This window comes from Mytilus galloprovincialis, chromosome 5, assembly GCF_965363235.1.
Source record: "Mytilus galloprovincialis chromosome 5, xbMytGall1.hap1.1, whole genome shotgun sequence".
NCBI classification, from domain to species: Eukaryota; Metazoa; Mollusca; class Bivalvia; order Mytilida; family Mytilidae; genus Mytilus; species Mytilus galloprovincialis.
Window position 1 is genome coordinate 58,635,039 of NC_134842.1, and position 13,479 is coordinate 58,648,517.

The 13,479-nt window shown below is 32.1% G+C and overlaps 2 protein-coding genes across 3 annotated transcripts in view; both read right to left on the reverse strand.

Moving 5' to 3' along the window:
- LOC143076133 (mediator of RNA polymerase II transcription subunit 15-like) overlaps positions 1-13,479 on the reverse strand; it is a 294,855-nt gene that overhangs the window by 210,750 nt on the left and 70,626 nt on the right. The window lies entirely within an intron of this gene.
- LOC143076132 (clathrin heavy chain 1) overlaps positions 1-13,479 on the reverse strand; it is a 48,206-nt gene that overhangs the window by 9,569 nt on the left and 25,158 nt on the right. For both annotated transcript variants that reach the window (XM_076251790.1, XM_076251789.1), the window contains 12 exons: positions 12,413-12,505; positions 11,903-11,974; positions 11,212-11,392; positions 7,197-7,360; positions 6,559-6,684; positions 5,984-6,126; positions 4,854-4,976; positions 3,343-3,454; positions 2,671-2,793; positions 1,324-1,469; positions 816-999; positions 50-242 (listed from right to left, as the gene is read on the reverse strand). In XM_076251790.1, coding sequence (XP_076107905.1) covers positions 50-242; positions 816-999; positions 1,324-1,469; positions 2,671-2,793; positions 3,343-3,454; positions 4,854-4,976; positions 5,984-6,126; positions 6,559-6,684; positions 7,197-7,360; positions 11,212-11,392; positions 11,903-11,974; positions 12,413-12,505 — 1,660 coding nt within the window. The remainder of the gene's footprint in view (positions 1-49; positions 243-815; positions 1,000-1,323; positions 1,470-2,670; positions 2,794-3,342; positions 3,455-4,853; positions 4,977-5,983; positions 6,127-6,558; positions 6,685-7,196; positions 7,361-11,211; positions 11,393-11,902; positions 11,975-12,412; positions 12,506-13,479) is intronic.

The window sequence follows — 13,479 nt, forward strand, 5'->3', positions numbered from 1 at the left end:
CAGTAATTATCTAAATTCTTTACATAAAGTATGCGACACTAAAACTTACTATTTTTACTGGCTACGTTAACTACGTCCATATAATTAGTTGGATCATCAGCTTTGATAAAGGAATCAATAGCTTCCTTCACATTGTTAGCATCCAACTGTGCACGTCCAAGTAAACTCCATACTGCTGGATCATTACATCTCTCCGCAAACTCATAGGCTCTGTCCAAGTTGTTTACATGGTCAATCAACACCTGAATAAGAAAACATCATTAAAACATGCTGATTATCACTTGATTATTGGAACTCTTTATGGTTGATAACATATTACAATCAAGGTTAAAGAAATGAAAAAAATAAATGTTTTTAACAAGATATAGAATGATACAATGCAATATTTATTTTTCCATGTTGAAATGCACACTGAATCACACCCCTATTTTCACAAAAAATATAGAAAGCCTTAAAATATTTAAGCTTTCATTAAACTGAAAATGAATGAGTTCTGAATTAGAAAAAAACCATCACAGTATAGCATGCTTGTATGGAGCTCGATTCCGATGGAGTAAATTCATGTTTTTTTTTTCAATCTGTGACAATTATCAAGAAACATTATATAAATACTTGAATTTTACCCATAAGTTCTATTCTAAGTCATCTAGGTCATATTTTTGCAAAACAAACATAAATTGAAGAACTTGTACACCTCCCAAAGATGATTGTGGCCCAGGAGTTTATTTAATAGTTATCACTGATAACATATAATTTCAATAGGTAACAGGATAATAAATTGTCAGGTGAGCTAAAAACAACTTTATAATACAAACCTGCACAGCAGATGTATTGACATCAAACTTTTTAAAGATGGCGAAAGCTTCCTCAAACAGTTCATTATTTATAGCAATATTAGCTATATCAGGAGCATCATAATTATCTAGTCGGTTGATGTATTCCATAACACGGGTACGGTCAGCTTTAATGGCTGTCAGGATCAACAAGTTTTGTAGATTTCTGAAAAACAGCAACATTTTATAATCATTAACATTCAATTAAAACTTCTATCTGTGGACCAACAAGCTTGAGAGCATTTCAAAAAGGGTATACAATGTATATGATATCAACATTATTTCAGCAATTATTCGGTTTTATTAAGAGCTCATGATCAACCAGAATGGTAAATTAAAATAATAGTTAGATAAATAAAAATAAAAGACTATGATAACTGAAACACTCTTAGAGATATCCAGGACAACTACTTTGTATAAAAAATATGCCATAAAATTTGTTAAGTGAAAAGACATACCCAGGACAAAAATATGCATTAACATTATATACCTATGATCACTGAAGACTGAGTTATCCAGGACAATTTTCTCTAACAATTCTATCAATTCATTTGGTAAGTCTGCAGTCATGAAGGCTTTGACAGTCACTGATATATCGTCTGGGTCTTGTGTTTCTGACAAAGCTGTTTGTACAACCTAAAATATTAACACAAAATAAGGATGTTATCAGCAACAGAGCACTCTTTAATACAGTGTAACATAGTATTGTTTTTCCTTTGATGTTGTAAGTATTTTTTATACTTATCTGTATAATTGCAGTAAGTTTGTGCCTTATTCATTTTTATTTAGAAATTTTCAGTTCTTGAATTTTCCCACTAATTGAGATAAGGGCAAGGTTGTGAACTATAAAAACAAATTTAACCACTCAACATGTTTAGACATGGACCTAACTATGAATCCTGTCCAGCAGTTGTAAATCTATCATCATATCTTTTATGCTCTAAAAATTAGTTCTGATAGAAGCCATTGGTCATGCTTTGAATGTTTTGAATTTATTGACAACTTGTTTATACTACAGGATATTTAAGTTTTCAAATGTTGGCCTGTTCCTAAGTTATGGTGACAATAACACTAAATCTAGATTGACTTGTCATAAGATGGCTGTCTGTGGCTTGTCATAAGATGGCTGTCTGTGACTTGTCATAAGATGGCTGTCTGTGACTTGTCATAAGATGGCTGTCTGTGACTTGCCATAAGATGGCTGTCTGTGGCTTGCCATAAGATGGCTGTCTGTGACTTGTCATAAGATGGCTGTCTGCGACTTGTCATAAGATGGCTGTCTGTGACTTCATAAGATGGCTGTCTGTGACTTGTCATAAGATGGCTGTCTGTGACTTGCCATAAGATGGCTGTCTGTGACTTGTCATAAGATGGTTGTCTGAGACTTGCCATAAGATGGCTGTCTGTGACTTGTCATAAGATGGCTGTCTGTGGCTTGTCATAAGATGGCTGTCTGTGACTTGTCATAAGATGGCTGTATGTGGCTTGTCATAAGATGGCTGGCTGTGACTTGCCATAAGATGGCTGTCTGTGACTTGTCATAAGATGGCTGTCTGTGACTTGTCATAAGATGGCTGTATGTGGCTTGTCATAAGATGGCTGGCTGTGACTTGCCATAAGATGGCTGTCTGTGACTTGTCATAAGATGGCTGTCTGTGACTTGCCATAAGATGACTGTCTGTGGCATACTTTTTTATTTGTTCTATACTCTACATGTTATTCTCTTTCTTAACCAATGTAGTTTATTTTCAAAACTGAAATCAACTTTTCAACAATTTACTTTGAAATTATGAATTTCTATTTAGAGTTATCTTACATAACAGTGATAACACTTTACCTGATCAATCAACTGTCTTCTGAACTCATTATCCTCTACTAAAACTTGAGCCCACAACTCCATATCTCTTCTCTTTACCAAGTATCGGGCTTGGCTCTTGAACAGTGAATTCTCATTACACACCTGCAAATTGCAATGTTAAAAAATCTTAAGAGATAATGTAATAATTGTAAACACAAAAATTTTCCAAAAAATTGATGCAACAGAATTTAGATAACAGAAAATTTTGAAATTTCTGTGTATATTATTGACCATTTTAATCAATAAAAAAAAAGTGTGTGTTCATGTGTGGTACAAAAAAAATATGTCATCGGAATTTAAAATGTGAGTTCTAATACATTGCTTACCTAATCAAATACGGTAGCAAGACATAAGCAATGCCTTTTTAAACAGATATGATCTATGCCATTTACATACAGAAACAACCATATACTGCAAACTTATTTATTTTTACAGAGTTTAAAAAATAAGATTTCTAGTGCAAAATATGTTTACGGTATGTTTAGTTTTGATGTTTTCTTCTGAGTGATTTTAACATTCTTTTATGCAGAAGATACTTTCAAGATTTTATATTACTCACAATATCAGAGAAAAATAAACCCTTTGCAAAAGTTCACACTGTTTTATACAGTAAAACTGTTCCTCTACTTATACTGTGTACATTTAACCTACCTGTATAAGTTCCATATCACACTGTCCTCTCTCATAAGCTACACAGGCTAAATGTGGATCCCTCTTTTCACAGTATTTACCTACGATTTTACTGTCATAAAACTGGTTTTCCCTGAAAAACATGTATATTAAATAAATTTCTAAATAAGAGCAATTCAAGTATTTCTTAAAGATATTTTAAAATAAGTAAGCAAGTCTTGTTTTGTTTCTTACTTTCAAAATTTACATGTATTTTGATAAAAACTGTGTACAAAGATATGTCTCATATTCCAAATGTTGAATTCAAACTTGCAATACTTTAAACCAGGACTTAAGGAGTAGGGCTAGATAATCTGTGAAAATCAGAATTGCCAATGCTCATTCAACTGCATACCAAGAACAGTTGACTTATAATAGGTTCGTTCTCCTTCACATTATCTAATTGGAAACATGTCAACTAAGGTTTAAAGTCTGACTGAGGGGGCAGTGCCAAAAAATTTCCATTGAAACTAGTTGGGACAATGCTTATACAATTGCATACCAAATATCATGGTCCTTCTCCTTAAAATGACCTGATCACAAAATAATAAATTGTTGAAACCCTATATATAGCTAGTAGCTACTTGAAATATCATGCTTAAGTTTCTTCTTCACAACTAAATCAATGGGAGACAAAAATGTGTTTACAATTTTGGAATTATCTCAGTAAAATTTGACAGACATGCTTACACCATTTTAAGTATAATAAACAATATGAAAACACTTTATTTGAATTTGTGGCCAAGAACAATTTTCCTATGATAGCTTTTAGTAACGATCTTTCCAGTTTTTATAGACTCTTAAACAAAATATTTTTATATACTGTAAATTCAGAAATTATTGCCTGCATTTATTATTGCAATTTTGTCATTTTAGACTTAAATGCGATTTTAAATTTTACGATTTTGAGAAAAATCCTGATTACAGGCCATTCATTAGGAGGCGGTACCCGGTACGTTTACCCTCCTATGCTATTGACAAGTACCGCCTAAATGTAGAAATTTTTATATAAGATATTCATGGAATAAATTGAAAAGTACCACCTAGAAACGTGGAAAGTACCAGTCAACATGAAAGATAATGAAACCCCTGTGATTATTCCATATAAAATATTTCAAAATGCGAGTTTAAATTATTGCGTTTACAATTCTGTCGCATTTTTTGCAATAATTTCTGAATTTACAGTATAGCAAATCATTAATTAACAATGTTGTCACAATTTGGAGTAGATGCACAACATTTTAAAATACATGGGTCTTAAAGTTATGAATTTTGGTAACAAATCGACCTAAAGAGGTCATCATTTGCAATTTTTGGATTGATAATAAATGCATTTTACAGCTAGAAGTAATTCTGATTTGTTATTAAGGAATAAAATATATATTCTTCTGAACACAACAGCTGACTAATGCATTTTTGTCTTACTTCTTTTGCTATTGTTAATTGAGCTTTCAAAGAACTTAAGTCTACAACAACATAATAATTTGTGTTACCTTAGGAATCTTTCTGGGTTATTATTACTGTCTATATATATCTTGGCTAAAGCATTGTGGGTTGCTGTTTCATTGACTCCTTCATGTACTCTCATCTCAAGCCAAGGCAGAAGTAACTTCATTCTACAAAAAATTAAACACAATAATGTACAATTCACTAACAATCGGAAGGGAAACTAAATAAATTCACAATAATAAATACATGGATATCATTTTTTTTAAATCATATCCAATATTTCATGTACCTAATTCAAATTTATCTAACATTGTGACTGAAATATGTACATGTTTCTCCAGAGTTTCTGTTGACATTTAAACAAATAAATATTTAGTGGCAAAAGTAAATAATTAATGAAAGCATTTTTACTGTGTTATAAAAATTTTAACAGCCATATTTATATGTATAGAGTGAAACTTGTCTAACTTTATAGAGCCAAGGAAAGCTTGACAATCTGATATCTTTGACACCAACATTCAGTACCAAACTAATATCAAGCAGTCAGAACTCTAAACATCAATAAAATTCAAATAAAAACAATTTTTAATATGATTTCTTTACTTGACAAAAGAAAAATTACCGCTGGGGAACTTTGCTCCTTTCTCTTGTTGTGCTGTAACAATTTCAATAACAAGTGCAACTGTGAAATGAGTTTTTTTTATAACTTCATATTATAATTACAGATCCTTTGAAAACACGCTCACATTAACCCTCCCCTTATTGTCAATAGACAAACTGTTACAATAGCACATTGAGGTCAAAATTTTAAGTTCAAAGGGGCACAACTCATAGAAAAAATATTGAATCAAAATAAGTTTGGTTACATTCTGCGGGGTGGTTTCAGAGGAGTTACTAGGACAAAAACATGATAAATAGAGATGTGTCCATTGGACACAGATGATGCCCCAGTTTGCATTAAACATTTTAAAGGGACATAACCAGAGAACTGTAAAAGTGATGTCACTCAAACTTAACTTGGTTTGTGTTTAATGTGCATAAGCATTGTGTATAAGCTTCATAACGTTTAGATGAGGCAAACTAAAGTTAGAGAACAGAAACTAATTTCGGACAAAATGAACACTTAATGCTTCCTTCTTAGCAGAGGGGCATAATATTTTTTTTTAGAATGTACCTATTTCTCTTTTCCACTTCTTCAACAAGTTCATCAGTAGAGAACTGTCCTTTGACGACCATGATTAACTGTTTGATGACATCTTCTCCACAGTCAACATCCAATAGACCTCCAATAACTACTGGTAATCTGGCTGGGTTCACCTATGAAGGAACAAGTACTAGTAATATCACATATAATACAACAATACTGTTAGGAAAAACAGAAAATTTTCAGAAACTATTAGTATTTCATATTATTTTAAATTAGAAATTTGATATTATATTTTTTGATTGTTTGTTCCACTGAATAGATCTACACTGGTTTACACAGGTTGTTATGTTTTCAGTGAAAAATAATACAGCGTACAATATCTGATGTTTGTTGTATATAGGGGACCTATATTTGTATATTCCCATACAAATTCCAAATGGTCTTCTTTCCAATTTGTTTGTCCTTGTTTCACAATAGAATCTTTTTTAAATGGAATATAGCACTAGAGTCAATCATCTTTTTTCTGCACACAGCACAACGGAAAAGTGTTTGCACTAGTAAAATTATGCATGTTATTTATAATTAACCAAAGTTTTCATTACCTTCTGTACATATATTTCAATATATTTTTGTAGACTGTTTCTGTATAAATACAACACCAAGTCGTGGACAAAGTCAAACCTATCACACACAATGATCAATGGCAGTTGGTCGGTTAACTTGGCCTCCTGAAATTATAAAAAAAACAAAATAAGAATTCAATTATTTTAACATGTCAGACCAATGAACAATTATATTTTTTTGTCAGAAAGTTGTCCATGATCAGTATTGCATTTAAATCAACATGACTTCTACTTCTTTCTGTAAATTTCTGCCTCCAACTTTATAATGTACACACATGATCAAAGTACTGTACTTCTTTAGTCAGGCAGTTTTTATTTTGACAGCAACTTCCATAACATATGAATGAAATTTAAGTGATTATTTCTTTTAAATATATTAACGTATTAAAGACACTGGACGATTCAGGGCTTGACATAAGTTATAAGACATCTGTATTCACCTTTCTTGTCTCAGATTTAACCAATCTTAAAACTTCTTCAAAATCTATCCTATAATGAGGATTTCATAAATGTTCCTGAACACTAAAAAAAAACCCAACCAACAAAGTGATATATATTGATTTTGACTAGAGGAAAAAATCTTATCATTTTAGAAAAAATCCAATTAAACACTTTACCTTTAGGAAATTCTTGACCCTTTCTGGTTCATAACACTGACTTTCTCTACAAATTCTCTCTACTTCTTTAATCTGACCAGTTTTACATGCAGCCTGGATGTATTTAAAATGTACATCAGCATCCTGGCTGAAGTTGACAATGGATCCCAGGAAGTAAAACAAACCTGAAGTAATCAATCAATTGCTAAATTCAATGTTATTTCAAATATGCAAATTTATCATTGTTTAGAAATGTTCACAGTATGACTAAAACCACATAAAAACCAGATGCTACGCAGGGCGCAGCTTTATACAACTGCAGAGGTCGAACCCTGAACAGTTGGGGCAAGTATGGACACAACATTTAAGCTTGATACAGCTCTGAATTTGGATTGTGATTAAACAGTTGACACAACATAGGTTTCTGACACAGAATGAATGTGGTCTAAGAACTTAAACTTAAAAATTTTAAATTGGACATTTTCCTATTTATATGGTCCAATATCCAAAATCTAAAATACATGGTTAGATTCAGCATATCATAGAACCCCAAGAATTCAATTTTTGATGAAACCAAATAATGTTCAATTTTAGACCCTTTAGACCTCAATATGGACCAATTTGATAACCAGGCCCAAATATAAAAAATCTAAATACATGGTTAGATTCAGCATATTGAAGAACCCCATATATTCAATTTTTGTTGAAATCAAACAAAGTTTAATTTTTGACCCTTTGGACCTTAATGTAGACAAATTTGAAAATTGGACATTACTGTGCAATTGAAGATTTCTTGCTATTGCGCAATACTGTGCAATTGAAAATTTCTTGCTTTTGCACAATACTGTGCAATTGAAGATTTCTTGCTATTGCGCAATACTGTGCAATTGAAAATTTCTTGCTTTTGCACAATACTTAATATAATAATTTTGGACCCCCGATTTGGACCAACTAGAAAACTGGGCCCATAATCAATAAAGGGCTGCGCTTTAGCGCATGATACGCCCGTTGCTCTTTTAACTTGTCTTTTATGCTTTAAATGAATTTATATGATCAACTAGAAATATATATACAAATCAAAAGGGATGTTACATTAATATATTCACCAAAGTTTCATAAAATCCCCCTTTTTTAAGTATAAAAATTCATTACTTAAGACAGTGATTTTCCTGGTGTTTAGGGGAAGGGTCCTGGGGCCCATGCAATTGGGAAAAAAATTATGGTTTGGGAAAAATATGATTGGTCTTTACGACTTCGGGCACACGGTGTAAGCCGTGTGAGCCTCGCTAGGGGGGTTTGGGGGCATGCCCCCCCAAGAAAATTTTGAAAATTAGGTGCAAAATCCTGAATTCTGAGAAGGATTAACTGCATGAATTGCCTACAAAATAAGCTATCTTTCTAAGGAAAGGATTAAAAATAAAAGTTGAATGTGTCTGAGGACACATTTGCATGCACTCAAGCTTTGTAACTTTACTCTTGAAAGGTAAAATTCAACCTATCCCTTCTGATTCTATTTATAATGATGAGAATCTATAGAAATTCTAAAAAGACACATTTGAAATCTGAAGCATTTATTTTTTAGTTTTATTTAAAATTCCAAGTTTTCCTTCATGTTTATTTTTAAACATGTCAACTAGTTGTTCCAGTTCTGTATCTGAGAGTCGGTCTTTTCCTTCTTTCACTTGTTTCATCAGAAGGAAGTAGAAACGACTTTTTGAATCCAAAAGCTTCCAGCTTCCGGCATTTACTACCGTCCGCCGCCTTTAGCTTCTTTGTGTTATATTTGGAATTATACGTTCATTTTGTTTACATTATGTCTCATTTTTTTGCTCTGTCATTGAATTATTCATTCGGATGTTTCAAGCGCAAACGTGACCAGAAGATCGTAGATTGCAATGCAATCCAAAAAAGATTGCAAACCAATCATCGTCTTAAGTGAACGATAATGATAACTCCCGAAATACCCCGAACGCTCAGAGATTTGTCAACAAAATAATACACGATACGGAGATACGACAATAACAAAATCTCGCGACGATGTCCATATACGATTGGGAATTTTAGAGCTGAAAATTGGGAAAAAAAGAGCATATTTCTCTTTGGGAATGGGGCCGAAATTCGGCCCCAAAATGAGGGTTGGAAAATCACTGTAAGAAAACGTAAAATCTAAAATTTATAAAAATGGAAAGGGAGCTTATGTCAATAGATATAAACAATTTATCAAAGTTGCATAAAATTTTGTGAAAGTGTTAGTTATTGTCCCAAAATTGGAAAATCCCCCCTTTTTTAAGCATAAAAATTCATAACACGGAAATGTAAAATCTGAAATTTATGAAAATTGAAAGGGAGCTTACATCAATAGATATAAACAATTCACCAAAGTTTCATGGACATTGGTGAAAGCCTTTTTGAGTTATTGTCCGAAGTGTTGAAAATCCCCCTTTTTTTTATGAATAAAGCCCCATAAATCCAAAACTTAAAATCTGAAATTTATAAAAATTGAAAGGGAGCTTACATCAATAGATATAAACAATTCCCCAAAGTTTCATGGACATTGGTGAAAGTCTTTTTGAGTTATTGTCCAAAGTGTTGAAAATCTCCCTTTTTTTATGAATAAAGCCCCACAAATCCAAAACTTAAAATCTGAAATTTATAAAAATTGAAAGGGAGCTTACATCAATATATATAAACAATTCACCAAAGTTTCATGGACATTGGTGAAAGCCTTTTCGAGTTATTGTCCGAAGTGTTGAAAATCCCCCTTTTTTTATGAATAAAGCCCCATAAATCCAAAACTTAAAATCTGAAATTAATAAAAATTGAAAGGGAGCTTACATCAATAGATATAAACAATTCACCAAAGTTTCATGGACATTGGTGAAAGCCTTTTTGAGTTATTGTCCGAAGTGTTGAAAATCCCCCTTTTTTTATGAATAAAGCCCCATAAATCCAAAACTTAAAATCTGAAATTTATAAAAATTGAAAAGGAGCTTACATCAATAGATATAAACAATTCAACAAAGTTTCATGGACATTGGTGAAAGCCTTTTTGAGTTATTGTCCGAAGTGTTGAAAATCCCCCCTTTTTTATGAATAAAGCCCCATAAATCCAAAACTTAAAATCTGAAATTAAAAAAAAACGAAAGGGAGCTTACGTCAATAGATATAAACAATTCACTTAAGTTTCATGGAAATTGGTGAAAGTGTTTTTGAGTTATTGTCCGAAGTGTGGACGACGGACGGACGGACGGACAACGGTATACCATAATACGTCCCGTCTAAAAGACGACGGGCGTATAAAAATCTAAGTACATGTTTAGATTCAGCATATCAGAGAACCCCAAGAATTCAATTTTTGTTACAATCAAGCCAAGTTTCATTTTGGACCCTTTGGACCTTAACATAGACCAATTTGAAAACAGGACCAACCAGATGCTCTGCAGGGCGCAGCTTTATACGACCGCAGAGGTTGAACCCTGAACGGTTGGGGCAAGTATGGACACAACATTCAAGCTGGATTCAGCTCTAAATTTGGATTGTGATTAAATAGTTGACACAGCATAGGTTTCAGACACAGAATGAATGTGTTCTAATGAACTTAAAATTTTTGTTTTCTCTTAGAGCAATTCACTATGACGCCAACGTGATACCAATATGCAACCAAAATTTTTTCAATTTTTGCGGCCGTATAAAAAGAAGGATAAAATTATCTGTCCTTTCCTACAACTATGATCTTTAAAACATAAAGAACAAGCAAGTTGAAGTAGGAAAAAAGTTTGTGATACACTTATTGAGTTAATGAATTGATATTCAAATAAATAAACTTAAATAAATGGCCATTAGATCTTGATCTTTATCTTTCACAAATATTCAGGTGTTGAAACATTGCACAGAATGTGTTTACATCTACACAAGGATTGTTTTGTGACAGAAGCTTAAATTGTAAGAAATTCTAAACAGAGAAATATAACATCAACTAAGGTTTCTAAATAACACTTGGCTGCAATGTTCTGAAAATATGGAAATAATTTCTTACCCTCATAACTTTTAAATGATTCAAATATTTCAATGAGTCCATTTGTAGTTAATTGTTCATGGTATTTGGATGCAATCTGCACACAAACTTGTAGATTTTGTCTAATGTTGGCCTGCAACATGGCTTTAAGACATTCTAATGAATCTTCTACTGACAGTGATCCAAAGTAGTTAACCAGCCACTGAAAGCAACCAAATTAGGATATTACAAAAACGATTTATGTGTTTTGGTCTCGAATGTTTTTTGGGATTTTGTAGGTTGGGTACCTGTCTCAATGATATCTTTTTCTTATAACTGGCTAAATTTTCTAATGTAGGTCTTTTAAAATCTCAGATGCAGGAACCATACCTAAACTCATTTTTTCTTAACTCCGAGATACAGTTACTGATGCACAATTCAGAATTACTGTATGTTTTCAAATTAATTATTAACAACACACATAATGTTTTTTTGTTGTTTCTGAAGGAGAACAAAACTAACTTAAAAGTCTTTGTGCTTATTATGCAACTACCAGCACAGTAATACTGTGATATCTGTCAACTAAAGTTTTTAAATAACTATAACATGCCTATAATTTCAACCGTCAAGGGCTGGATGAACATAACGTTTTTTTTTTTTTTGGTTTCTTTTGGTTGGTACAGTTTGATGTTCCATTAGTTTTGACAATTTTTATTATTTTTGTAAAACTTACCTCTGGGTTTAGCAAATGTGTGTGAACAACTGCTCTCTTGATGTCATACAAATCTGTGTAGTGTTCTAAAGCCTAAAATATTAAGTCAAATATGCATATAGAAATAAACTTGATTTTTTAATTAATAGAAAACTGTTTAGTTGTATGAAATAAGTTAACTAAATTGTATGAAATAATTTAACTAACACCAGTCATTTTCTTTAACTCTGAACTTTTTAAGAATTTATCTTTTAGAGTTAACAGAATAAATCACTTAAAATGGAACATAAATTCACAGAATGAAACAAATTATCATCTATCAATTTTCAATATGGGTCCAGCCAAACATCAAAATGCAGAACTCAGCCAAGAACTGCTATCAAATGGGGAAAAAATCAACCTTGGGAAGATTGAAAACTAAAAAAAAAAGTATTTTAAAAGTGAAATTATCAACAATGGTTGCTATGAATTTAAATGAATCCACAATATCCTTTTCTTAAGGAAAAAATTAAAGAATGAAGAACAACTTACTCTCTGAAGAAGTCCAGCTTTTTCACAGAGTTGTGCAATGTGTGCTTTATCATAGTGTGTAAACATCTGGTTCCCTAAGATGGCATCTGCTACCTGTAATAGAAAAGACATGATCAAATAATCCAGAATAATAGTTGATAGTTAATCTAAATTATATAACACTATTTAACAAACAGAAAATAATAATTAGAAAACATACATGCAGATACTTTTATCTGTAGGAAACCATTTTCTGAATTTTTAGAAGTTCCCTTTCTGGTATCAACATTTTTAATCTTTAATTTTAATGCAATATATCCTACATTAGATCTGCACAATTAATCATTTTCTTAAACAAAACTCTAATTCTTTAAACTAGAGGCTCTAAAGAGCCTGTGTCGCTCACCTTGGTCTATGTGAATATTAAACAATGGACACAGATGGATTCATGACAAAATTGTGTTTTGGTGATGGTGAGGTGTTTGTAGGTCTTACTTTACTAAACATTCTTGCTGCTTACAATTATCTCTATCTATAACAGTACTTTCTGTGGAAAATGTTATTGAAAACCTTCAAATTTTAAGAAAATTGTTAAAAAATGACTATGAAGGGCAATAACTCCTTAGGGGGTCAATTGACTATTTTGGTCATACTGACTTATTTTTAGTTCTTACTTTGCTGTACATTATTGCTGTTTACAGTTTATCTCTATCTATAATAATATTCAAGATAATAACAAAAAAACAGCAAAACTTCCTCAAAATTACCAATTCAGGGGCAGCAACCTAACAACCGATTATCCGATTCATCTGAAAATTCCAGGGCAGATAGATCGTGACCTGATCAACAATTTTACTTCCTGTCAGATTTGCTCTTAATGCTTTGGTTTTTGAGTTATAAGCCAAAAACTGCATTTTACCCCCATGTTCTATTTTTAGCCATGGCGGCCATCTTGGTTTGTTGGCCGAGTTACCGGACACATTTTTTTAACTAGATACCCCAATGATGATTATGGCTAAGTTTGGTTAAATTTGGCCCAGTAGTTTCAGAGGAGAAGATTTTTCTAAAAGATTACTAAAATTTACGAA